The 27,457-nt window shown below is 43.8% G+C and overlaps 2 protein-coding genes across 4 annotated transcripts in view; both read left to right on the top strand.

Moving 5' to 3' along the window:
• MYO5A (myosin VA) overlaps window positions 1-1,947 on the top strand; it is a 188,358-nt gene extending 186,411 nt beyond the window's left edge. For all 3 annotated transcript variants that reach the window (XM_090029364.1, XM_090029362.1, XM_090029363.1), the window contains one exon: window positions 1,325-1,947. In XM_090029364.1, coding sequence (XP_089885490.1) covers window positions 1,325-1,477 — 153 coding nt within the window. In that variant the 3' untranslated portion in view covers window positions 1,478-1,947. The remainder of the gene's footprint in view (window positions 1-1,324) is intronic.
• Window positions 1,948-8,891: 6,944 nt separating this feature from the next.
• Window positions 8,892-27,457, top strand: part of MYO5C (myosin VC) — a 60,848-nt gene continuing 42,282 nt past the window's right edge. Inside the window, exons 1-6 of the mRNA XM_090029043.1 lie at window positions 8,892-8,979; window positions 15,625-15,735; window positions 18,696-18,861; window positions 19,115-19,259; window positions 23,545-23,701; window positions 24,671-24,814. Of these exons, the coding sequence (XP_089885169.1) occupies window positions 8,953-8,979; window positions 15,625-15,735; window positions 18,696-18,861; window positions 19,115-19,259; window positions 23,545-23,701; window positions 24,671-24,814 (750 nt within the window). The 5' untranslated portion in view covers window positions 8,892-8,952. The remainder of the gene's footprint in view (window positions 8,980-15,624; window positions 15,736-18,695; window positions 18,862-19,114; window positions 19,260-23,544; window positions 23,702-24,670; window positions 24,815-27,457) is intronic.

The raw sequence follows: 27,457 nt of genomic DNA, 5'->3' as shown, positions 1-27,457 counted from the left end.
ACATTTTATTGTGTGGAAGTGCTGAAATTTAAAGTCTATTTCTTCAAGATGTATTCACACAAGAAGTCAATTTGAGAAGACTTAAAAAATTGAGCCAGTCATGTCAAAGCTTTAAATGTGGTTCTTTTTGGAAAGAGCTAACAAGAAAGAAAATACTGACTGCAGCATTTTATAACTTCAAAGGGTGGGCAATTTAAAAAGCAATTTTAAAAATTAAGTGGTCTTTCTGGGTTTGCTGAGAATATAATGGCATTTTTAGCATAAAAGAGGAGACTAACCAAATAACTGAAATGAAACAAAATCATGTTGTTTGCCCTATAAGTAGTTCAATTAACGTTTCCTGGACAAGTTCTTTGCCACCTTCTTCAAAAAAATCTAAATGTTAATCTAAAAAATCTAAAGTAAAAATATACTGGCCACAAGCTACTCAAAGCCCACATTAGCTTGTGGGTACAACTGTTTCAAAGGGTCCATATCAAGTCGCCAAATGTATACGATCTGTGTTTTTCATAATAGTATTTATCATGAGAAGATTCAGCGAAAATCAACCTTCTTCAAGAACTTGTGTTTCTCTTTACTATTTGCTTTCTCAAAAAAATATTTAAGGTTGGCAGAGTAGTGGTAACTGCAAATGAAATAACACTGTTCCATATGCAGTGTGCAGTTAATTTATGGAACTTGTTGCCACAGGAGGTTGTAGAGGCAGATAATATAGCCAGGTTCAAAAAGGCACTAGACCAATTCATAGATCATGGGTCCATTAATAGTGAGGAAACGGAACAGGCTGGGATGTTTCGTCCAACTTCCCTAACCCAGGAACCCAGGAAGGTGTTTGATCAAGCCTGCAGAGGTGCACTCCAACAGAGGGATAGGTTGGCAGAGAGCTGCGTCCTCTGCAGTGCCCCCGTGTACTGTGGAGCCTGCTGCTCTGCTGCATCTGGGCTTCTCCTCACTACAGAGGAGTGGGAATCTGAAGCAAAGTTCTATATAGACAGCTGGTTTCTAGGAGTGGGCAGGAAGGGCAAAGACTTGTGGTCTGCAACGATGGTCAGTTTTGGCTCATGCCAGCAAAAAGTTGCTGATCCATGTTGCATATATATACCCATTCATATGCTCTCCTGCTAAAGCATCTACAGAGTAGTGAGTTAGATGGACTATTAGTCTGACTCAATGGCACTTTTATGTTCCAGTTACAAAGAGCAGTTTTTTATATCTATATGTATCTACATATATATATAAAGCTACTTAGTTTCAGCATGATTATTTTTAATTTGCTTTCTCCAAGAGGTCAAATAATAACTCTGTCTATTTCTTTTCCTTTTAGATGCGTTTACGAGACAGAAAAGACTCACCTCAGTTGCTAATGGATGCTAAACATATTTTTCCTGTTACTTTTCCATTTAACCCATCCTCTCTTGCATTAGAAACCATTCAAATTCCAGCCAGCTTGGGTTTAGGATTCATCTTGCGTGTCTGAACCTAAAGATGCACTGTCAGCTGTTGACATTGAGTCTGAAATCTTAATCCATTAAAACATAGTGAGCCACTGAAAACACATTTTTTGAAAGAGCAATATGTATATGCCTAGGCCTTTAGTATTGGGCAGCTGGAAAACTATGAAACTGTACTGCAGCAAAAAAGCTGATAGAAAGTGTTTATTTGCATCAGTTATTGTTTTTATGCAGACATATTGTTTGTTATGTTTCCAGAATATGCATATAGGTCTTGGGCAAAAATTGTGTCTTCAGCTGCATAGAGACATTTTTAGATCTTTAGTAACATATTTAAATAGTGTAAATTAAAATCCATTCATGACCTACTCATAGGTGAGGACTGATAAGGACAGTCATAATGCTATAAATAGAGGACTTAAGTAAGGCATTTTGTAGTAGAATACATAGTCACTGAGAATCTGTTATCTTTAAATCATCAAAACTGGAATGGGGATCATCAAAAACTGGGAATATAAAATAATTTGTTAATTGGCTTCCTTATTTTTGTCACTATGACAAATTATGGAGTGTTTAAAAAGTCTTTCAGCTTACTATATGGTATAACATAGGTGTTCATTTGTTAGTACAGTGGTTTACTAAGCCTATTAAATTGCTGCTGCATATTGTGTTCTTTTAAATGTACGACAGTATCCTTTTAGGCACTAAATATTATGAAACTTCATTTTTTTATTATTGACTTTGTTTACAGTCCAGTGCAATCCTTTCTTTTAACTGGATTTATGCAAGTGTCAAGAAATCATCTGTAAAGAAAAATGGTGACTAAGCACAAGTAGCACACTGGAAGTTATACGATAGTTTACTTTAAAGCTATCTTTTCTTAAAAGTAGTTTACTAAAAATATTCAGTGTCTTGAGGCAAAATGATCAAACGTCAATCATTTTTTTAGTATTTATTTAGATTTTGTAGTTTGTCAAGTTTTTCCTGTGTTCGTTTTTAGTCCCCTGAAGTGTCAGTGTTGTATTTTCAATATCATCATCCATTTTTTCATTGCCTTTTTTGACATATCATCTCAAATACTTAGAATTGAAAGGAGACATTTTTTGATTGAGAATTCCTTGAGTAGTCCAACACATTACTTTATGGATATACTGGCTATCAAAAACACACACCAAACACTGAATGACTGAGAGAGAAATTTTTTGAAAACTAAGCTTCTGTGTCTGTCCATATAGTGCATGCATGAAAAATAGTTTTAACAGGTTCCATAAAGTATTCTGTAAAGTATTCTGTGGTGTCAGAGATACAGCTTGGGCTCCTGGAAGGGCCAGGAATTTGTGGGGCAGGGTGAGCAGGGGTGAGACCCTCTGCCAAAATCCTGGATACAGAGCCCTGCTGGGGATGTGTTTTGGCAGTGGCAGGTCAAGTGTTAATCACTGTAGCTGCCTCAGCTGACACAGCACTGCTTGCCCCACTGTCGCCAACATTCACTCAACCACCAGAAGTAGGTTCAGATCTGGCCTGGAAGAGCTGAATGAGTTTGACACTCCCCACTGTAAAGATGTAAAGTGCAGTGGCAAAATGAGTTGTTCTGGTACTGTGCTTTCTGTCAGAGAGAACGTGTCCGTGTCCCCCCCCCCTCCCCCCCCCCAAGTCTCAGACCTTGCTCCAGTGTGGAATTCAAATTTCAAAATGTGCAGCAACAAGTCGGAGGCCTTGCTTAACTTTCTGATTCTGAATTTTAAAAGGTATGGTCAGTGACATATGGTTCAATATACATATGAAAAAAGCATTACTCCATTTGTGTACAATATTTCTAGTGTATTATAAACATTAGTAAGTTTAATGTTAACATTAACTTCTTCAGAAATATAGAGAAGTAACCTGTAGGTACGCTGTTAGAATGTGCTGATACTAACCAGTTTACCTGCAACCTTAAAGAATTTTTTTTTTTATCAGTAAAGGAGACCAGTAAATTTCAGTTGTGTTTTCCTTGAGAAAGACATATAGCTTTATATATGGTGGCTGATAAAATGTGTAATAAAGAAAGCTTGACCTTTTTTCAGTACCATTTTGAAATACATATGTCTTTATTTCCTAAAAGCATGCCACTTTTTGCTTATTGCTCACTACTGATAAATTCAGAAACCTTAAAAGAAGCATCTTTATATTTTGGATGCTCTTTGCTAAATTATTTAAATTATTTGCTTATGCAAAGTAAACCAAAAGCTTTTCACTCAAATATGTTTGTTGTTTAATTTCTGAAATGAACAGTACTGTATGTTATCCCCAAATACAGCATAATGGCATGTCGTATTAACGTTTCAAACTTCAAAAGATATTTGTTACTATGTAATGACAAATCAGTCTCATCCAGTAACAGTGTAAAACCAGGAAATAGGGAAAAATAAAATCTTTATACACCTATTGAAAGAAAACTGGCATTACAGTATGTTTTTACTGTAGATCATAAATATATATATCTAGTATTCAAACATTCAGCATATGAAACTATGACTAAAATGTATTTTTGTTTATTTTTAAAATCTGTTTACCTGTAAAAAGCCTTACTGTATCTTGTTTCCTTAACAAAGTAGTTGTTATTTATAGGTATTATCCGTAAACTCAGTGATTTAACTGGTGTTACTTTTATATCACATTAAAAGTGTGTGCTGCTTGACATGTTTTAAAGGAAAATGTTTTTAAGTTGAAATAGATGCGTGTTTGGTAAATCATCTAATATTTTACATAACAGTATTTTACATGCACTTTTCAGAAGTAAGAATTTTAGTGATGGTGTATTATATTAAAAAAAAAAATCTTTTACCTTGGGTTTAAGGTCTCTAAATAACCATGGGAACTAACACACAAGCCTCCTTTAACAATTTTCCTTTTCCTTTGAATCATGGTTATGCTCTTTTAATGTGGACATATCTTTTATATTTTAATTTATTATCTATCGGTATGGTAGATTCTGTTGGATACTGGAAAAGTTAATTTGTCAATGTCCCCTTTGAAATACACAACTAGCCTAAAGATGTTGCACAATATTTACCTCACTGAGGTCTAGTCAGACTTTTAGGACGTAAGCTCCTGTCAAATTTTAGCAAATTGCTACCCAGACTTTAATCTGGGATGAAACTTGAAATACTTAAATGTTTTGCTTCATTTAAGTGTGATTATATAGTCTACTTGATCAGAAAAGGAGAACAGAGGTATACTACATTTGTGGAAAGTTGATTTATATCCATTAACATTTATTCCCCACTTAGAAACACCAGCATTTGAAGGATGAAGGTCTATTTCATTTAAGATTTAAAATTTCAAAATACACATTTAAAAAATGCCATACAAAAAAGAGAGAATTATGTCTTTTTTTTTAAGATGCTGATAATACATCTGATAATAAAGCCTTTAAACAGAGGTTTTCACTAGATATGACTACAATACATAGATGAAAACCAAAACAATATCAGAATGACATAAGCTCTGAACTGTTGTAGTGTCTGATGTTGTACTTAGTAAATGTGTGCATCATAAACACTGTATCCTATTAGCTATCACTGAAAAAAATGTCCAAATAAAAATACAACTCTAAGACTCTGTTTTTGGTTTTTGTGAATACGTAAAATATGAGACCATTGCAGACAAGCTGGACCCTTATAGGTTGATGTGTTAGGACCCTGTGTACTAGGCCCAAATGCTCTCATTTTGGGGGGTTTCCTGTTTTTGTTTTTGTTGTGGGTTTTTCTTCTTTTCTTTTTTCTTGGGGGGGGGGGAGCGGCAGTTGGCCTAAATAGGCTGCAACATTATTGTTTCTTCTCTAAAACTCTCTGACACTGCTGTCCATGTGCCCAGCTCTCCTCATCCCCCTAAGAGCAGTGTTAGTCCCCTCAGACTGTCAGTAGTTTCACCATGCCCTTCAGTCATGTGGGCAATTGAGTTTTCAGGTTAATATTCCAGTGGCACGTGGGAGATATGGCACGCTCACTGCACACACAAACTTTGCACAGGATTATAACGCTAGTTACTCTTCACTTAGATACAAATACACAAATCGAGACAAAATAATAAACCCAAAATGTAGTCCCTTGCCTTGATTTACCCACTGCTCTGAAGTAGTCTGATCCTTTGCTGTGTCCAACACATGAAGCTTGTATATCTCTGCCCTAAGTCAGTCTGCTTGCTTTGATCTTCCTTGGTCCTGCAGTTAAGCTACTCTCCCCTCTCTGTTATGGAAGTATGCCAACTCTTCCTTTGACCTAATGCTGCTTATGTGGTACTGTGAGTCTTGTTTTATATGCTAGCTTTATCGTGTCTGTCCCTTTGTTCTGTTTAACTCTCCCTGCAGAAAAAGTTGGGAGGCTAACTTTTTCCTAATTCAGTGAACTTCCTGAGCACACCTATTTTCCAGATAGGTTAACCCTTAATAAGGTTTACAAGTTCCCATTGCCTCTGGTCTGGTGAGCATGGTGTACAGGCCCTGTCAGCAAATGGTAAATTTAAAAATGCAGCAATTTCACAATAGCACTATCCAACTCATTGGGAATTTTTCTATTAACCTTAGAGGGTGTTAGTTTTATCTCTGTGGGGTGTGTGTATATAGATTTCATAGATTTCTAGGGTCGGAAGGGACCAATTAGATCATCAAATCCAACCTCCTGCTCTGGGCAGAAAGGAGCACAGGGGTCAAGTAACCCCAGCCAGGTGCTTGTCTAATCTCCTTTTAAACGCCTCCAAGGTAGGGGAAAGCACCACCTCCCTTGGAAGCCCATTCCATATTTTGGCAACTCACACCATAAAGAATTTCTTCCTGATGTCCAATCTAACCCTACTCTTCATCAGTTGATGGTTGTTGTTTCTAGCAACCCCGAGAGGAACCCTGGTAAACAGTATCCCCTATTCCCTGCTGACCCCCACCCCACCCAATGAGTTTGTAGACAGCCACAAGATCACCTCTAAGCCTTCTCTTGCAGATTCAGGTCCTTCAATCTGTCTTCATAGGATCTTACCCTCAGGCTTGCAACCATACAAGTGGCCCTCCTCTGAACCCGTTCCAGGTTATCCAGATCCCTCTTGAAGTGCAGTGCCCAAAACTGGATGCAGTGCTCCAGCTGCAGTCTCACCAATGCTGCATAGAGGGGAAGTATCACCTCCATAGACCTGCTTGTGATGCACCTACTGCATGACAGAGTGTGGTTAGCCTTACTTATTGCCTCAGCACATTGGTGACTGATGTTCATTTTTGCATCGACTATGACTCCCAAGATCCCTTTCCCCTGCTGTGCTACTTAGAATGGTATTTTCCAGTCTGTAGGTGTATTGGTGATTCTTTCTCCCCAGGTAAAGCACTTCACACTTACCTTTGTTAAACTGCATCCTGTTCTGTTCTGCCCACTTCCCCAGTCTGTCCAAATCTGCCTGAATTCACTCCCTACCCTCTGGTGTGTTTACTATACCCCATAATTTCATGTCATGTGCAAATTTGGACAGAGTGCTTTCTACACCCTCGTCCACATCACTGATGAAGATACTGAACAGCACTGGTCCAAGGACAGAGCCTGGTGGGACATCACTGCCCGCATCTCTCCAGGTAGAAACCGACCCATCCACCACCACTCTGTGCATCCCATAAGCCAGTTTTCCACCCACCTGTGAAAAAATCCACATCCCAGCCACTTAGTGTTGCACCCAATTCTTACAAGTAAATTGTGTCAAAGACCTTTTTAAAATCCAAGTAAATAATCTCTACCTCTACTCTTGCATCTAAGCACTTTGCAACCTGGTCATAAAAAGAGACTGGGCTAGTTGGGCAGGATCTGCCTGCTATAAACCCATGTTGGTTGCCTCTTAGCATTGTATTACCTGTTAGCCCCCCACAAATGTGATCCTTTATGATTTTTTCTAAGGTCTTGCAAAGAATAAAATTGAGGCTAACCAGCCTATAATTTCCTGGGTCCTCCTTCCTCCCCTTCTTGACAATGTGGATGGACCACACTGGCCCTTTTCCAGTCTTCTGGGACCTGTCCTGAGTGCCACGAGCACTCAAACGATTTCACCAGTGGTCTTGCTATGACGCTGGCCAATTTCTTTAGTACCCTTGGGTGAAGCTCATCGGGGCCTGCTGACTTGAATATGTCCAGCCCCTCCAACTGCCCCTTCACCAGGCCAGCGCTAACCATTGGTGAATTGGTATCTCTCTCAAGCCAGACCGAAGTCTTGTTGGGAGGAGCGTTTGTATCCGTGACCAGGAACACAGATGCAAAGAAATAATCATTTAAGAGTTCAGCTCTGTCCATCCTATCTTTTACGAGTTGCCCTAGTCCATCCTGTAGCGGCTCTATGTTACCTGTGCTGCCTTCTTGCTCCGTATGTACTTAAAGAAGGACTTTGTGTTACCCTTAGTCTTTGTTGCCAGCCTGAGTTCCATTTCTGCTGTGGCCTTCCTCACTGCTTCCCTGCAAGCGCCAGCCAAGTGGTGTGCTCCTCCTTGGTGGCTGTTCCCTGCTGTAAGCCTCTCTTTTCCCCTGTAGGCTCTCCTAGATTTCCCTGCTCAGCCAAGAGGGTTTCTTGGCTCGTTTGCCTCCCTTTATATGTACAAGGATGATGCCCCTCTGCGCCTGCAGCATCAGTCCCTTAAGAAACTCCCAACTCCCCATGTTCTTACCCCTCAGCCCCCCTCTAAACGATCTCCTGAGCTCATTGAAATTGGCCTTCCAGAAGTCTAGCACTTCTGCCCTACTAGTTATTTTTCCTACCTTACTCTGGATAGTGAATCCTATCAACAGGAGATTGCTACCCCCTAGGTTACCTTGTACCTGCACATCCCCCACAACAGAGTCCTCCCCTGTGGCCAGCACCAAGTCGAGTAAAGCATTTCCCCTAGCGGGACTCCATCCCTCCTGCGGGCAGGCTGTTATGTGCATGCTGCGAATTTCCTAAAGATTTCCCCAAGATAAATTGTTCCATTGGTATGAACAGCTGTAATGAGGCACAAAACTAGTGCCTCCGTGTACAGTAATACCTATGAAAGTCAAGCAAGTTAATACTGACATTTTATTTGGTTTTCTGCTTTGAGGTATGCACTGACTGTTGCACTTGTTTATTTTGAAGGCTCGTTTTAAACTCTTTTCCTGTCCTTTGTGCTTTTGAAAATCTCCTCTCCACCATCAAGCGAGAGCACAGCCCGTCCTCACCCGGCCGCAGCTTGCGGTTTGAGATCCGTCGGATCCTCCCCGCCACGAGGAGCCCGCGGCGCGACCGCCACCGCGACCGCCTCGGAGGTGCCGCCGGACCTCGTCTAGACACGTTTCACACGAGTCCGGAGGCGGCGCTCGGGCTGGGCTGGGCTGGGCGCGCCCGCGGCAGCGCCCCTGGGGCCGGGCCGGGGTCGCAGTGACAGTGCTGGGGCGGGGCGGCCTCTAGTCTCGCGCCTCCCCGCCTCGCCTCGCCTCAGCGCTGCTGGGGTCGGGCCGGGAGCACCTGCCACAGCTGCTCGCCCATGGCGCTGGCTGAGCTGTACACGCAGGTGAGCGGGCGGGAGCCGGGCCGCGCCGGGCCGGGCCGGGGTCGTGGTCTCCGCTCCACAACTGTAGCGGGGCTGAGGCGGGGGGTGAGGGGCTCGCGTGGGGCCGGCCACAGCCGCCGGGCGGGAGCGGGTCAGGGCTCAGGCCCCAGCGCTGTCCGCCAGCCGCTTGCTGCAGTCTTCCGTCTTTCTTTCATTCGTTTGTATCCCGCGAGAAGCACTTCCCCCAGGGGCTGCGCTGAATGCGTTGCGCGACCCCCCTCAGGTGGTCAGGGGCGGGCTGCCGAGGACAGGCCCTGCTGTCACCAGAGGACGCGCTCGTCTCAACACCAGCAGTGCCCCTGCGCTGCTTGGGACCACGACATTTTGCTGCTCCTGTTGCGTTTCCCCTGGTGCCGGGGCCGGAGTAGGTGAAGGCTGACTAAGAGGCCTTGAAGTGAAAGACTGCTAGGTGGCGTGGGGAGGACCTCGAGAGCAGAGGGTGGGGAGGCTGCAGCAAAGCGAGACTGAGGGGTTTGTACCTGCTTGGGGATTTATGCACATCACATCACTCACACGCAGGTAGCCAGAGTTTGTTACCATATAAGCAGTAGGCAGCACATTAGGATTTGTGTCTTTTTACCCAGGTTAGTGAATCACAAGCTTACCTCCTGTATGGCAGTGGAGGACTGCTGCAGGTGATGTATAGGTGTGAAGGCCTTCGGGGCTGTTTTAATAAGCAAACACAGAGGTTTATGCAAGTCCATGCTGTTTAAGTAGGTAACGCAGTTAGGGAAGTGAGAAAACTGTTTTGAAGCATAAATGATAGTGTGAATGCTGAGACTTGGATTCCTCCCAGCTGATACTGGAGCGTCCTTTGCAAGTCCCATCACCACTCTAATCTGTAGAAATTATCTACCTTTATAATGTGATTTGGGTCTGAAAAATGTTCCATGAAGAAGTATATTTTAATAAATGCAGACTGCATGGCCAGTTCTCATTCCCCACAAATGTGACTTGCATTGCCCTGGAGGTGCAAGCTTCACGCAAAGCACCTTCCTAGCTGCCGGTACGTGGGCTACTGAATGGCACAGCAGAGTTGGGTTGTGAGGGCTGTGGTATATTTAGGAGAGAAGTGCACCACCATGCTATATTTGCTGGACTGATTTTCTGTTCCTTCTACGGATTTGCATTTAACTTCAACTTAAGCTGCTGTAAATCCTAAGAACTCTTAATGAACTTAACTGAATTACTCTAGACCAACAACGTAACTCGAAACAGGATTGAAACTAGGTCATTAAACATTGATTTCTGTTTCCTTCCAAAGGGTGCATACTGTATTATGCCAGGCAAGAAGTTCATAGCTAAATAATATGTAATAACTTTCAGTGAGCTAGTACAAGAAACTTAACAATCTACTCATAAATTATTTTTGAATCTCTGATTCCTATATGTCAGTGTCTATATCAGGAGTTGAGGACAACTTTACTTAAGTGTTTTACTGTTAAAAATTAAATAAAAAGGAAGAAATAAGACTTAAATATTTGGTGATATGATACAGTCTGTACCATGCAAGACAGAGAGACATTCTTACCTCAAGAATTTTAAATAAAAATACACAAAGGACCTACAAGTGCTTAATTATGTGCTTAATTTAGGTATGCAAGTAGTCCATTAGGTAAAGCACATACATAAGTATTTCCAAGGTAAAGGAACCTTAGGTAAGACAAGATATAATAGGAACCCCATGGAGGTCTTAATTTGAGGTATATCTGCACTGCAATCTAAAGGCACAATGGTAGCTTGTGTGGACATACCCTACACTGCACATGGGTCTATTTAACTCACGTGTTTGAATTACAGTCTAGACCTACCTGTACCTGATCTAGTTTTAAAGTACCTGGCACAGGTACTTACAGTAGCCACAGCATCAACCCCATGCAGGTGACCCCTCTGAGTATTTGCATGGGTTCCCAGGTAGATTTATGTAGCCCAAGCTGAATCCCATGCTGCATCAGCTACCCCAAGTGGCATACTGAAAGCTTGGTCAGGTGTGTGTGTATGAGCTGTAGCTGTAGCTGTGTCTGTGTATAGCAGGGCAGGATGTAGCTTTAGAAGGTTAAGTTCATTTGTCATTTTCTCCCCTCTGTCATGGATATAGTTCAGTGTTTTGGGGCCTGATGGAAGAAATTTTCTCCATCTTTCTGATGGAAGAAATTTCTCTATCTAAAACTCATCTGAAAACTAGCAGAGTTTGTTTTATAAGCTCAAAGTGCAGTTTGTGCAGTGATCTCTTGTGAAAGTATTTCTGGGTTTTGTTCTTTAAGTATTGCAGCTAAATATGATGCAGAGAAGTTTAGCAGTGTGATTGACCAGACAAAATACAGTCAGCATGCAGGGAGTAAAGTAAATAGCAATATCAGACTATTTAAGTTAATATTTTAAAATAATTTACAAAAGCAAAATAAGTAATTAGTTACAGTAATCTCTTCTTGTAGTATAGAAGAAAGGTCTTACTATTTACTATGGAAAAGGCACCTTTACATTGAATATGCATTGGTCAGAGAGACTCTGGAGTTGTCTGTTGTCATTTAAGTCTGTTCAAGTTCAGGTAGTTTGTTTCAGAGATATGTAACCCTCAGAATTTTGTTTTAAAGCTCTGTTTTGCACTTCTTATCAGATAGGTAATTTGAAGTAATCTGAGTAGTTTTTACAATTCCTAAGGGGGTAGTGTGGGAAAATACATTTTGAAAGCTGTGTAGCAATGTTGAATTTGGGGATACGGAGCATTATTTATACAGAGATTGATAACCAGCTAGTCGATAATTTAGGCAATTCTAAAATTTAAGCAAGCACCTTGAACATGTTGTACTGTAGAACGCCAACTCCATCTTGTAGGTAGAACAGCAAGGTGCTCGTGGTTCATGAAAAGGATTGTGTGTTGTGGTGGCTTCTGATAGGAAGGAACTGGACTTTGGCCCAGGAGTCTCTTCCAGTCCAATATTAATATGTTTCCACAATCATCATTTCATTTCTGAAGCCACACAGAAGTGTGTTCTTTTAAATATGACCTGAGTGTTTTTTTTATAAAAATTACTTCCTGTTTTTCTCTAGTTACTTTAATGTCATGGCAAATAACTTATCTGTTTAACTTTTTTCTTTAAATAACTAAGATAAACACACTGTGTGTGTATATATTAATTTACAATCATATATCTCTATCCCACCATTACATACAACAAGTTTAAAGCTAGACATTTGTGCTGACTATATTCCTTTCATTGCTTCCACATTTAATCATTCTTTTTGAGTAGCTAAAATCACAGGCTCTCTTGTTTCTGGAGTAACGTCATGCAGGTGAAAGGAAGGTTTGGGTGTAACTTGATATGAGAATGAGTAAATTCCCTGTGTTTACTTGGTAGGCAGGGTTCAAATAGACCAATCTTAAAGTGGCTAGTTTCATTTACCAATGGAGGCACCTACAACTGCAGAGGCTTTTACAGAATAGTTACTTTGATCACATGCTTTTTTTTTCCCTTCCCCTCTTTCTATGAGCAAGGACAATTCAGTTTCTTATGTATTACCATTAAAGCTGAGGTGAGGCTGTATGATTATAATAGCAAAGATCTCTGATAAAATAATACTGATCAATATGTTCTCTCTTAACAGATGTAAATACATATAAAAGTATCTTAAACACCCATATCTGTAGCAAAAATCAAAGTATTTGGAGAGAGTGAAAACTAGTTGAATTCTGCTTTGCATATTTCATTTAACAGTGTCTTTTTATGTGTGTACTATATCGACTATAATACTTGAGGGGGTAGAGTTGGACTATAGAGGCAGAAACCGGGGTTGTTCAGGGAAGACTTCTGGGTCTTTCACAGCTCAGTAATATATGAAGTGTTCCTTTGTGGGGGCATCACCAAACAGACTGTAGTGGAAGAAGCTGGACATGTTATGTGGTATTATGCAACAAATATGAATGTATTAAAATGAAAATTGTGATTCTGGAGAGTAAGATAATCCTTTCAAATTAATGCCAGTGTTGCATAGTGTCGGATATCAACTATTTCTAACTCTGCAATATTGTCAGACCTTTTCTTAAGCAAATACTGGATTCAGACATTTTTTAATGACCATAAAGAAGCAAATACGATGTAGCACTGTTATCATAAGATCCTTTCTTGGTCATCCTTTAATGAGGGTATTTCAAAAATCTAGAGGCTTGTAAAATCAGCTGGAAAGAAAGATCTGATCTGTCTGCTTCTCCTAGAGATCCTTGCCAAATAAGAGAAGAGAAAACAGATACAGGAGGCATCTTTGGGAATGGACTCCGTAGCCACTGGGAGAAAGGTTTCCAGGGCAGATAGAAATGAGGCAGCTGGGCACTGTGGGTAGAGCAGCAGAGGGAGAAAGCATCAGGCATGAAATTGGTCTGTGGCTGGCTTTAGTAGGGCCAGGTTCTATATCTCTCCTTGTGTGGAAAAATAAAAGAGCAGCTAGGTGGCTGGTTAGCATGCCCAGAAGAGAAGCATCTACAGGGCACAGAAAAAGAGCTGGGGAAGGCACTAGAGTAGATGAGGTTTATAGATTAAATGAACAGTAACGTTTGGTATGATTCTGTTTTTCCTCCCAAGGAAAAAATTATCCTACTAAAGTACAGAGAACATTCATGTGTAACTTGGGGGTCTCTCTGTTCTTTACTGTCCCTAAAACAGTTCTTAGTTCATTATAGAGAGAACATTATAGAAGTGGAGGAAACATGGAAGTGCAGAATATTATCATCGTCCTGTATGTCTTGCCTTCGAAGATAGGGTCACCTACAGACTGCAGAATTGGATCCTGTTTTCTGTTTTGTTTTTAATACTTGAGGTAAAACTGTCACTTGCAGAATAAGAGCAGGTATTTGACTGCTTTGTCAATGAAACTCTTGTCTGTTTTCATATGTCCAGCTTGGCAGCAATCAGAAAACAGTATGGTTATTTACTATGATTCAGTAGAAGAGCCTCAAACTGCTATGACAAGCAAGATTTATACAAGAACAAATTTGCATAAGAGAGATTATGTATACAGCAGGTCCTTTTCGCACATAAACTCTGCTGCTCTCAAAGAGATTTGCATTTTGAATGTTGCCTGCTTGGCACTTTTGCTCGTTTCTGCTCTGAAATCATAAGGCTGTTTTGTTTTGCTTCAGTTGAATGTTGCAGGAGGACTGTGATGTCATAAAAACACTGTGACATTGATATACCATGACCAGATGGTCTGCGTATGAGCAAACTCCTGTTTAAACATCACAGATAATAATTTAAGGTGGTAGTGGCAGTCATTAAAAGCATAGGCTTCCACTGGGTCTACTTGCATTTTTTTGAGATATACACAACCTGTTTGTCTCTATAAACTAATGTATAGTTTACACTGATGATAGCTAGCGTTGCTCTTTCAACTCCTTGTAAGAGTTGAAGTTTAATAGTTCAAAGTGAGTGTTCAAACAGGAACACGTGCACTACTTTGTCCAGAGTCTCATGACTACAGCAAGTTGCTGTGTGTTCACAGTAATGTATACCTAAAGAGCATCATTACTTCTGCAGCTGTCAAAACACTTAAACTTCTCAAGTTTTTTCAGAGGATTTTGTGGCCACTTGCAGTACAGTAGCACACATCAGAACTAAGGTGTGTTTAGGGTAGAGTGGAGTTAAACCAAAGTGACTTAGTGTTGAACTAACCCCTGTGCTATAAATGGAAAGGCAACCAGCAGGTTCTGAAATTTGCCCTTGGGCACAGGAGAAAATACGTTTTTAAAGAATGTTCTTTTGTCCTGTAAGAAGAAAGGTTATGGCATAATTATCTTCATGCATACCTGTCTGGTCCTGTAGCAAAAGTTAAGTCTCACAAGCATGAATTTAAGGAGGTCTACCTCCTACTAAGATTTTAGGAGACTTCTCTCCTCCTAGGTGACCGAGCTTTTTCCATAGGTATTCCAATATAATAAAAGCCTTAGTCTGTCTGCCTTTCTGTAACGCTTTATTTGCACTCTGATTGGTTGTCTTGGCAGCCAATTACAGTGCTGAGTGAAACAACCAGTGTGCTCCAAGAGCATTCTGGACAGGAGGTGGCAGCACAGTGGAGTGCTGCCATGATGGTGGGGACAGAGGGGACGGAGCAGGGGGTGAGGCCAGCAGTACTGGCCTTGCCCCGCCCCAGCCCTGCTTCCTGGAGGCAGCAATATTACAGGGTGCTAGCCAAAGGGGATGGAGGGGATGGCAGGGCAACCCCCACCCCCCGCCCATCTCCGCCCATCCACCCCCATCATTCCTGATGGGGAATTGGCTAGTTCCATAAGGAAAATTCCCCACGTTCAGCATCAGTAACTGAGACCACTCAAATGATCCTAACTATAATCTGGTCCTAGTGCTGCTTCCTCCCAATCTAGTCCTACTCCATAGTGTGTGGAACCACCCCAAAGTCCTTCCAATAGTTACGGTTGCTCTGTATTGCATTAATTAAAGCATAAAAATAGGTCAGTAATGGAGCCTGAAAGAAAAGACTGTGGAGTCCTGCCTCCCAGCCCTTTATTTTATCTGTTAGCTTACATTAAGAAAGTGAAATGTTAAGCCAGTATCTTCTTTTATTAGGGGAATTAACCATTATTTTGTTCTGCTGTTGTAGTACAACAGGGTTTGGATTCCTGATAATGAAGAAGTTTGGCAGTCGGCAGAAATCACAAAGGACTACAGAACCGGAGAGCGTGTGCTTCACCTACGATTAGAAGATGGAACTGTAAGGAAAAGAGCCTTAGTTGTTGTCTGTAGCCTGGTAGGCTGCCTTTGGCAGGAGACAATAGCACAGATCTTCTTTTGCAATTGTAGGAGTTTTAATTGTACACTAAAGAGCAACCCTCTAAAAATGTAAGGAGCTTTATTCTACCCTTCACTCATGTCCCAGCGTACTGAGCCATACTTCTGACAATAGGAACTCTGAAGCCCATTCTAGACTGATGTAAATTAGCATGAGTTCATAGAACTGAACAGAGCTATGGCAGTAATGGGATCAGCTGAGGACTTGGTGTTATCCTTTTACTAAATCCATTGCTTTAGTCTACAATCTGTAATAAATAAGCAGGAGAGCCATGTTAGTATGAACTCCTAATTTATAACCCTACTTTATCCAAAATGTATTTGTGAACCACCTCCCTAGTGTGATTGCAGTTTGTTATATGTTCTCTTGATTTTTACGAGTGAAATATGTGAAGCACAAGGACAGAGAATGGAGTGAGGCTTTTTCTGAATTGTTATACTGCATTGCTTACCTTCCTAGGCGCTCATTATGCAAACTTGTTAGCATGAACACAGGAAGATGTCTGGACTTCTCCCTATTCTGTGGAAATATTCTAAAAGTGTGATTTGGGAGGCATTATTGAGGAAAGAGAAGTGAGTTTGTTTGTTTTAAAACCAATGAGGTTTGTGGTCATTCCAGTTTCTTTGGGAGGCTAGTTGCTCAGTCGTGAGTGTGTTACTAAGCTATCTCTTGCATGCACACCTCACTTCGGAGGATGATGGTTCCATTGTTCCAGCAGAATGCTTCCTTGGATGCATCTTCCAAAGGTGCTTCCTTGGCTACTTTGGGTCAGCTCCACAGAAACTTATTGCCCACATTTTCTGCTCCAGTGAAATTTGCATGGTATGAAACTAGGTAGGGAAAGAAAAGGTGACCTTCTATCATAGGAAGTTAGGGCTAGAAGGAACTTCACAAGATCATCTAGTCCCTTCTGAAGGCAGGAACATCCTTGACTAAACTATCCCAGCAAAGTATCTGTTACTCTGATGTTCCCCTCTAAATTGAGGGATTGCTATAAATTCCAGAAGTCTTGCAGAGTGGACTTAAGCTGTTAAATTATGACCAGCTGGCTGGAGCTTCAGTGAGCCATGCTAGCAGCCAGAGTCTATTAGAGCTATGTGAAATTTCAATGAGTGTTTTATTTTAAACCTGTTTTGACGCATTTCAAGTTCAAAACAAAATCAACATGAAACACAAGGCTTTGAAATGAGACTAAATGAGGGCACTTGAAATGTTTTGAGTTTTGAAGCAGCCCGGTAGTGGGAGGCGGGGGAGAGCCAGGGCTATGCTCAGAGTGGCTACACCAGCACCATGGACCTCAGCCCGGTGACAGGAGGCAGAGGGAGAGCCAGGGGCACAGCCATTCCTGAGTGTAGCCCTGGCTCTGAGCACAGCCCTGGCCAGTGGCTCTTCCCCACCTCCCGCCACCAGGCTCAGCTCCATGGGGCTGTGGAGCCTCTCGCCAGGGCTGTGCTCCAAGCGATTCCACCACTGGCTCTCCTGCCACCAGGCTGAACTCCACGGGGCTGGCAGAGCCGCTTGGAGCGCAGCCCTGCCTCCAAGCACAGCCCAGCGGCTGGAGACTTTGCAGCACCACAGAGCTGAGCTTGGGGGTGGGAGGCAGGGGAGAGCCACCGGCCAGGGCTCTGAGCAGCTCCACCACCGGTTCTCTGCCACTTCCTGCCGCCAGGCTCAGCTCCGTGTGGCTGCGGAGCCTGTGCTCGCCAGAATTCTGCTACAAGCGGCTCCACCAGCCACATGGAGCTCAGCCCAGCAGTGGAGAGTCAGTGGGGGAGCTGCTCCAAGCTGCCTGGAGCTAGCAGCAGCACCAGTCTTCCCGGTGCTGGGCATGGGCTGCGACCAGTGCCAGTCGCAGGCGGCAGCAGCAGCCTCCTGTCATCCCCAGCGCAGATCCAGGGTACGCGCCCCTAGGAGGAGTCCAACACAGCCCTCCCAGTTGTGCAGGCCCCCAGATCTGCACGCAGGATGACAGGAGGCTGCTGCTGCTTATTGGGGCCAGCAGCAGCACCAGTCCTTCCTGGTGCTGGACAAGGGCTGTGTCCAGCGCTGGTCCCCAACGGGAGCAGCAGCCTCCTGTCATCCTGCGCACAGATCCAGGAGCCTGCACCCCTGGGAGGAGTCCAACACAGCTCCACAGCCTTCCTGGGGGTGCAAGCCCCCAGCTCTGTGTGCAGGATGACGAGACTGTCACTGCCAGCAAGTGACGCAAGTTTTCCTTATCAGCACCTTGAGGTGCACTTTCCCAGAAACCCCTGCACTGATCTCCTTGAAACTTGGCAGACTTCATGCCCTCAGAAGGGGCTACCATCCCTGCAATTTTCATCTGAATCAGGCGAGAAATTACTTTGGTTTAGGCATTTCATAATTCCCCATAATAGCCTATGGGCAAAATAACAAAACACGTCAAAATATTGAAACAGTTTAGACAGAACAAAACGAAACAGTGTTTTGAAGCAAAACAAAACATTGTCCTTTCAAAATGGTGAAACAGAAGTTGAAACAAAGCGGTGCTGTTTCGCACAGCCCTAGTGTCTATGTCCCAACTATGCCCACGCTGTGTAAGCCACACTTGAATTACTCTTATCGTTCCTCTGTTCATTCTAACCTGCCATTTTATTTATTTTCTTTCATGTGAATGAATTCCACAGTGTCTCATTGCACAGTATAAGCCAAGAACACACAGCTTTATTTTTATTAGACAATGAGGGGTCCCATTTACCTTCTTTGTACACACAAATACCATGCACTTCAGTTGAAGATACTGGTATTCTTGGAATACTACGTTAAATGGTGATCTGTTATTCATGCAACAGTTCAGTATAAAGGGAGTGAAAAAGTTCTGTTTGCATTTATGTTTACTCTGCACATAATTTTTGTGACAGGAATTGGCTTACTCTGTTGATCCGACAGCCTTGCCACCTCTGCGAAATCCTGACATACTCGTTGGTGAAAATGACCTCACTGCGCTTAGCTATCTCCATGACCCTGCTGTTTTACACAACCTTAAAGTTCGTTTTGTGGAATCTAAGCTTATCTACACGTATAGTGGTAAGCAAAGACAAAGCCACTGTTTAAAATAAATTATGAAAACGTTTTAAATCATTGCTTGTATTTATTTAAGCTCATTGAAGTCACTTAGATTTTTGCCACCTCATGTTTCTGCATAGTAATTGGTTTAGATGCATATACAGCAATTGGAAATAAATGTATTTATGGTTGCCAGGTTTCAGTGAATGTATCTATTCAGTGTTGTAGAAAACAAGAACGAATTCTGATTTTTGTATTGTGTATTTTTTCATAGGAATCATTCTGGTTGCAATGAACCCCTACAAACAATTACCAATTTATGGAGATGCTATTATCCATGCATATAGTGGGCAAAACATGGGGGACATGGATCCACACATATTTGCTGTGGCAGAAGAGGCTTACAAGCAAATGGCAAGGTACACTATTACGTTATGTATTTAACATTCGCTTTCTGAAATGCATTATTTGCCCTGAGATTTTTAAATTATAACATAAATAATAACTGTTTTACTTTGTAACTTCATGGGCAGCTAAGGTTACATTGGTATGGCTAATGTTGTATAGTAGGCCTGTGTGAAGCAGCTAGTATTCGCTTCAGATTTGGATTCCGCCAATTCAGGGAACAGTGATTTGAATCACTGTCCTGAATCGATTCAGCTGCTGCTGAATTGGCTAAACCTCTGAATCAAACAGGCCCCATCCCAGCCCTGTCAATGGCTGCCTCGCCTGGCCCCAGCATCCTGGCTCTTTCATAGATATCATAGACATTTGGGCTGGAAGGGACCCCGGAGGATGATCGAGTCCAGCCCCCTGCCCCAGGGCCAGGAAGTCAGCAGGTATCATAAGATCCCAGCAAGATAAGCATCCAAATGCGTCTTGAAGGCATTCAAAGTGGGTGCTTGAACCGCCTCTGTTGGCAGTCTATTCCAAACCTTGGGGGTTCGGACAGTGAAGAAGTTCTTTCTTGTGTCCAGCCTGAATCGGTCGCGGTGGAGTTTGCGACTGTTCAATCTAGTCATCCCTTGGGGTGCTGTGGTGAACAGACGTTCCCCCAGATCCTGATGAGCATCCCTGATAAACTTATAGGTGGCCACCAGATCACCCCTGAGCCTGCACTTTTCCAGGCTGAAGAGTCCCATGGCTCTCAGCCTCTCATCATAAGGTCTGTTTTCCTGACCTCTGATCATGCGCGTGGCCTTCCCTCTGCACCCTCTCAAGTTTCTCCACATCCTTTTTGAATTGTGGAGCCCAAAACTGGAGACAGTACTCCAGCTGTGGCCTCACCAAGGCCGAATACAATGGGAGAATGACGTCCCAGGATTTGCCTGAGAAGCATCTATGGATGCAAGCCAGCATTTTGCTTGCTTTACTAGCTGCAGCATCGTTCATGACCCCCAAGTCCCTTTCGTCTGTGGTGCTAGCCAGTGTAGCACTGCCAAGCCTATAAGCATGCTGCAGGTTTTTCCTCCCAAGGTGGAGAACCTTGCATTTTTCGGTGTTGAACACGATCATGTTCTCATCCGCCCATTTCATGAGCCTGTCGAGATCTGCCTGGATCACCCTCCTGTCCTCAGGTGTGGATGCTTTACCCCAGAGTTTGGTGTCATTGGCAAACTTGGCCAGTCCAATGGCCCCCACTGATGACCGCACACCAAGACGATTGGCTCCCATCAACCACTACCCTCTGGGTCCTACCGCGGAGCCAGTTCCCCAACCAGTTGATTGTGGTGAGGTTGAGGCCTCAGTTAGCCAGTTTAACCAAGAGGTGATCATGGAATACCAGATCAAAGGCTTTTTTAAAGTCAAGATATACAACGTCAATCTATTCCCCCTTGTCCAGGTCACTTGGTCATAAAAGGAAATAAGATTGGTCAAGCAAGACCTACCCACAACAAACCCATGCTAGGTATCCCTCAGGATATTGCCTTCAGCTAGTTTGTTAACGATGGCCTCTTTGATAATCTTTTCCAAGACCTTCCCCAGAATAGAGGTCAGGCTGATGGGCCTGTAGTTTGCCGGATCTACTTTCCTCCCTTTCTTGAAGATAGGCACAACATTGGCCCCCTTCCAATGTTCAGGCACTTCACCAGAGCACCAGGAGTCCTCAAAGATCCATGCCAGGGGCTGAGCTATGTTGCTTTCCAGCTCCTTGAGTACCCTTGGGTGTAACCTGTCAGGGCCAACTGTCTTGAAGGTATCCAGCCTGTCAAGGTGTTCCTTCACGAGATCAGCTTCAATGAAGGACAAGGAATTGCCCTCACCCAGGCCTTCCTGACCCACAGTGGGCAGGGGTGTCCCATGGGACTGGTGGAAAAACTGATGCAAAGTACCCATTTAGTAAGTTCACTTTTTCCTGGGCGTCAGTTGCACCATCTGGTTTAGCAGGGGTCCAATGTTGCCCTTGCTTTTCCTCCAGCTGCCTACATATCTAAAAAAGGACTTTTTATTGTCCTTGATATTTGTAGCTAGCTGGAGTTCTATCACAGCCTTGGCTTTCCAGGTTTGCTCTCTCCAGGTCCAGACAAGAGCAGAGTATTCCTCCTTGGTGGTGGTTTCAGTCCTCCATCCTTTGTAGGTCTTCCTTTTAAGACAGAGGAGGTCTGCCAGTTCCCTAGAGAGCCAAGGGGGCTGCTGTGCCCTTTTGCTGCCTTTCGTCCGAGACGGGATGGACTTTACTTGCGCATCCAGGATTGCTCCCTTGAGGAGCAACCACTCACCCTGAACTCCCCTCTCCTTTAGATTGTGGCCCTTTAGGACCTCTCTGACAAGTCTTCTTAGCTTGTCAAAGTCAGCTTTCCTGAAGTCAAGGACTTCTGTATTACTGACTGACTTACCAGCTTTATGGCAGATGGTGAGGTTGATCAGCTCATGTTCACTGTCACCCAGCTTCCCTTTGATTGTTAGGTCACTGATTAGGTCATCCCCAGCTGCCAGAACGAGGTCAAGCAGTGCTTTACCTCTCGTCAGCCTATAAACTTCCTGCGTCAAATAGAGGTCACCCGAGCGCTCCTCCCACAAGATGTCTAGGTAGTTAAAGTCTCCCATGACAACCATATACCAGGAGCCAATTTGCGGATGAACTCCTGGTCAAGGTCTTGACCCTGGGTAGGGGGTCTGTAGTAGACTCCCACCATAGTATCCCCTGTGCTGTGTTCTCCATGGATTGTAACCCAGAGAGTCTCAAGTCATCCATCCATCCAAGCTTTCCTTGACATAGAGAGCTACACCCCTACCCCTTTTGCCCACTCGATCCCTCCTGTACAGGGTATAGCTGTCTATACCTGTGGCCAGCCATGGGTGGAGTCCCACCAAGTCTCCTTTATCCCAATAACATCATAGTTATTTGTGTTTAGCAGGAGAACAAGTTCCTCCTGTTTATTACCCAAGCTCCTGGCATTTGGGTATAGGCACACAAGTGTCCCCATGGGGGCCCTTGCCTTGCCTACATTTTGTTCCAGGGCTGGGGCTGGGGTGGGATCCCTTAATTGCCTTGGCTTGCTGGCTTTGCAAGGGTTGTTCTGCAGGCCAGCAGTGGCAGTAGTCCCCCCATCCTCCAACGGGCTTAAGAAAAAAGCCCTGCACTCCCCACTGTCCCATGCTGCATGGGGGGCTCTGCCACAAGCTCCCAGAAACCCTGACAGCCGCTGCAACAGTCGGTGAGTGTGGGGCTTTTTTTGTTGTTAAAGAGCCGGGAGCTGGGGCTGAGGGAGTGGGTGGGGGATGGGGGCTTGTGGCAGAGCCCCTCACACAGCGCAGGACAGTGGCAAGCAGTGGGCCATCTGGCAGGAGCCAGTGAGTGCGGGAGTACTTTTTTTTTTTAAAAAAAAGCTGGAATGCTGGGGCCAGGCGGGGCAGCCAATGATGGGGCTAGGACAGTGGGCAGGAGTCAGGGGATGCTCACGGGGGCTGGGGGAGCAGGCAGGGGACAGGGCAGGGGTGGGCAAAATGTGGCCTGTGGGCCACATGTGGTCTGCCAGGCCATTCTATCCGGCCCGCAGGGCCCCTAAAGAATTTAGAAAACTAATATTTATCTGACCTGGGCTGCCTGTTATGTGGCCCTTGTTGCCTTGCCAAAACTCAGTAAGGGCCCTCCGCCCAAAATAATTGCCCGCCCCTAGGATAGGGCCTGGCGGCGGTCCCGCCCATACCTCCACCCCTGCTACTTACCAGCATGGTGTCTGGTCTAGCTCCCTGTGGCCGTGAGTGGAGACTACCCGAATCTCTGAAGTTCTCTGAGTCTTTTCTGAATCAACTCAGACCTTTTTATTGGTCTCCTGATTTGATTCGGGTTTAGAGATTGAGCCACTGAATTGGGCCGAATCTCCTTTGAATCAGATCAGTACCCGAAGCTTTGCACAGCCCTATTGTATAGTCCACCCTCAAGGAGAGGAAAACCGTGCACTCTTATGGAGACATGCTAAGTGGTCAAGAGCTTTTAGAATTTACATCTTTTTGGCCAGAGGAAAGACAAAAGTGATCGCAGTGAATTGTGGAGATACTAGATTATAAGAGATAAATGTGAGGGGAAAAAGCCAAAAGCCCAAGGAGGAAGTGAGAGTGATTAGCGGCTTTGGCCGTAACTGCAAGTCCGTGCAGTTATTTCACGTTGTGTAGATTATTTCATGTGTGTAGATTATTAGATATATACACTTCTTAAATTTGCAAGATATTTAAAGTATCTTTATTACTACTTTGTTTTAGAAATAACAAAAATCAGTCCATTATAGTCAGTGGAGAATCAGGAGCTGGAAAGACTGTGTCTGCTCGGTATGCTATGAGATATTTTGCCATGGTCAGTAAGTCAAGCAGCAATGCACATGTTGAGGATAAAGTATTGGCTTCCAACCCCATAACAGAGGTAAAATTAAGAATGCATCTCTAAAAGATTTTTATATTTGTTAAGGGGAGTATCTTGAAAACTGGTGAACACCTGTCACTGAAGACATTCCCTATTCAAGAAGTTCTAGTAAACTGTAGCAAGCTATATAAGGCCTGGATTTTCAGCTGGTTAGTGTAGTTCAAAATATTTATGCCCTTTTTTCTGAATCACAGGTTTGTTTAATTTTCTTATGTGCATAAATCCTGGATTATAACATATACTTAGTATAATGTGTAGAGTCTATATATAGTTCTTCTAGTTCCATATTTCCCTTTAACCATCTTTAATAAAAATAAAATCCTTCAGATCTGGCCTGTCATTGCCAAGCCCCAGTCTAAATCACTAGTCATATTTTTGAAGAGTTGAGTACTTGCATCTCTCCTAAACTTCTGTGAGATTAGAAATCTCTATGCTTTTAAAAAATACACCATTAATTTTCTGACTATTAGAACCCTAATTTAAACTGTTTATCTGTTAACGTATATTTTAAATTTAAGTTATCAAATTGAGATATGCCATGTAAAGAACACAAGAACTTTTAATAAATTAACAGATTCTGTTGTGTTGCAGTTTTGAAGGTTTTGTTTTGTCATTTAATTTGAATTAGTAGAGAAGATTCTGGGATTTAGGTTATGGGAGAGGAAACAGGCATGGTTTTGTAGTTGTGGATAGAAAAAGGTTGAAAGCTTTGTACTAAGGATGTATATTTTATCTGATGTTCAGAATATACTGTGCAACTTTTAATATATGCATTTTACCTTGGGACTAATTTTCAGACTCAAGCCTCACAAAGTAACTCCAGTATTCCACATTTTTGTGCTTCCAGAGATCACTGGGCACTGAAATCTTTGCCATCTAAGTCATGATTTAAGAGAGGTGTCCCCATGTGAAAGCCTGAATGATTCCTTTGAAACAAATTGGTTGTTAAAGAGATTATACTTTTTATAGGCTGTGGGTAATGCAAAAACAACACGCAATGACAACAGTAGTCGGTTTGGGAAGTACACTGAAATCAGCTTTGATCGGAGGCATCAGATCATTGGAGCAAATATGAGGACATATCTACTTGAGAAATCCAGGGTTGTTTTTCAAGTGAGTAAAATTAATTCCAAATGCCAACTGCAGTGAAATCACTGGTATACAATTCTCTGACTTTATTAGAATTTTACTGAGGTTGTAAGGTGATATTTTGCATAACATGTAATTTTATTTAGCTTTTAACTTCATCTGGAATACAGGACCAGCCTTAATTAGGCATGTATCTCCCCATCTGCTTATACTACATAGAGTATGACAGAAGACACTGGTCTCTTAGAATTGTACACATGATGCCATTAACTTGATGAAGACATCACTTTGTATGGCTTAATGGCATCATGGTGTACGTGTGCAAGACTCTTGTGTGTGTTTTAAATGATTCTGCATCATTGCAAACCAGAATATATCCAGATATAGTTCAGTGTGCACTGTTACTGCAGCGATCTAGTAGGGCTGTGTGAAGCTTCGGTTCCCAATTTGATTTGGTGTAGTTTCGGCCCAATTCAGTGGCCGAATCTCCAGACCGAATCAGGAAACCCTTGAATCTCTCTGAATTGAAATCAGAACCCTCCAAATTGATTCAGAGAGATTCAGAAAGATTTGGCAATTTGGACATAGACACAACTTTAAATGTTTTTTCTACATACTTCTAGGTAGCAGGCAGCTTGTGAATACTGCAATGCTGGGGCACACGGAATGTCCCTCAGGAGTGCCAGGGGCTCCCCAGCACACTCAGCTGCAGACCTGAAAGTGCACCAGAAGCACTTCCGGTCCTCTTCCAGGTCCACTAGGGGGCGTGCAGGGGGGCCCCCCCTGCATCCCCCTGGCTCTGCAGCTGGTGTCTCCTGGGTCTAGGGGGGTGCATCTGGGGTCCCCCTGGCCGATTCCTGAGCTGGCCCCTGCCTGCCCTGCCCCCACCCCCCCAGGTGCTCCCCAGCAGACCTGGAAGTGGACCAGAAGTATTTCCAGTCCATTTCTGGGTTTGCTGCCAAGCATGTGGAGAGCCCCCCTGCACTCCTGTGGGATGCTCCATCTGCCTCAGCATTGCAGCGTTCCCAAACCATGCTGGTTGCTCAAGGTATGTAGAAAAAACATTTAAAGCTGTGTCTGTTCGAATCGCTGATTCACCAAAGCAGCATCGAATCTTCAGATTCAGCCCAGTCAAATCAGGGACAGTGATCCAAATCAACGAATTGAATCACTGTCCCCGATTTGGGCCGAATCCAAATTGGATACGGCCTGTTTTGCACACCCCTACGATGCAGCTGTCAGGTCGCCCCCCAGCCGCAGGAGAGATGGGCAGGGTCTTTAGAAAAAAAGGGTCAGACCCCTTGCCACGTTTGCCTTTAATAGGTGCCTGATGAAGGCAGAAGCAGTGAGGGGCCCGATCCCTTTTTTTTTTTTTTTCTTAGAGCCTGCCCTCCTCTCCCATGGCCAGTGGGCAAGTTGTCAGTAGGCTGAGCAGCCCCTGAGCTATGCGGGGGACCCGGTTCTTCCCTCTATGGTGATGGCGCTCCCCAGGGCCACCCAGGCAAGCTGCTGGCAGACCAGGTGCTGCCCCAACTTGGGGTCAGGAAAGAGTTGGATTGGGCCAAGGGCTGCCTCCAAGCTGGAGCAGCACCCAGCACACTAACATCCCACCCCAGTATTGCGGGGTACCACCACTGCACAGGAAAGCCACGGGAGAGATGGGCTGGCTCCTCCAAAATAAAGGATCAGACCCCTCAACTTTTGCCTTCAGCGAGTACCTGCTGAAGGCAGAAGTGATAACAGGCCAGATCCTTTTTTTTCTTTTTTTTTTTCCAGTTAAGCCTGCCTGTGGCTGGGGGGGGGTGGCGGTGGGGTGAGCTGCTAGTGGGCTGAGCAGCCCCTGAGCTATTAGAAGGCCCCAGTCCATCCCTCTGCAGCAGTGGGGCCACCTGGGCAGGCTGCTAGTGGGCTGGGTGTTGCACAGCTTGTAGGCAGTACCCAGCTTGATCCAACCATTCCCTGAGCTTGCTTGCTGGAAGTCTGCTCCCTGGGCAGGCTCAGGGAACCAGTTGGATTGGGCTGGATGCTGCCTCTGAGCTGGGGCAGTACCTGGCCCAATAGCAGCCTGTCCAGGTGGCCCCAGGGGATGCCACAACTGCAGAGGGAAGGACTGGGGGCCCTGCTGCTCTAGTGCTGCTTGGCCCTCTTGCAGGTCGTCCTCCAGCTGTGGGCAAGTTCTGGCTCCAACAATTAAAAACCCACTGTTTCAATTCAGAGGGCATAGAATAAAACATTGGGGATTAAACCTGTGTCGTGTGCAAGCACCCATAGGAAGATGTACAGTGAAACAGTATGTTGCACCTATTGCTTGCTGCCCATCATGACCTCAGGCCACAAAATGGAAGTCTGCTTTGTGTGGCAAAGATGAGGAAGAGGCCAGGTGAAAGAAGAAGTTGTAAACTTCTGCTCTGTGCAGTACATTGGCTTCTCAGGACAAGACTGAGAAGGCGAATGAATGGATGAATGAATGCATGGGATCTTGTTTTTGGCATTATTTATACAAAGGATGCTTGTAATATTGGAGCACACAATGGAAATGAACCTGAGGCATTTGGAAAAAGCAAAATTACTTAATTAAAATTTATATTGTTGTCTTTGCCAGCTAGTTGAAATAGTATGGCCAGCCTAGTTGTAACTTATTTTCCCTCAGTAATTTCTGTGTTGCTT

Source organism: Crocodylus siamensis, chromosome 15 (assembly GCF_052110815.1).
Source record: "Crocodylus siamensis isolate JL-2025a chromosome 15, ASM5211081v1, whole genome shotgun sequence".
Classification (NCBI taxonomy): domain Eukaryota; kingdom Metazoa; phylum Chordata; order Crocodylia; family Crocodylidae; genus Crocodylus; species Crocodylus siamensis.
Note: the sequence above shows the minus strand (reverse complement) of the source record. Positions and strands in the feature narration are given on the sequence as shown.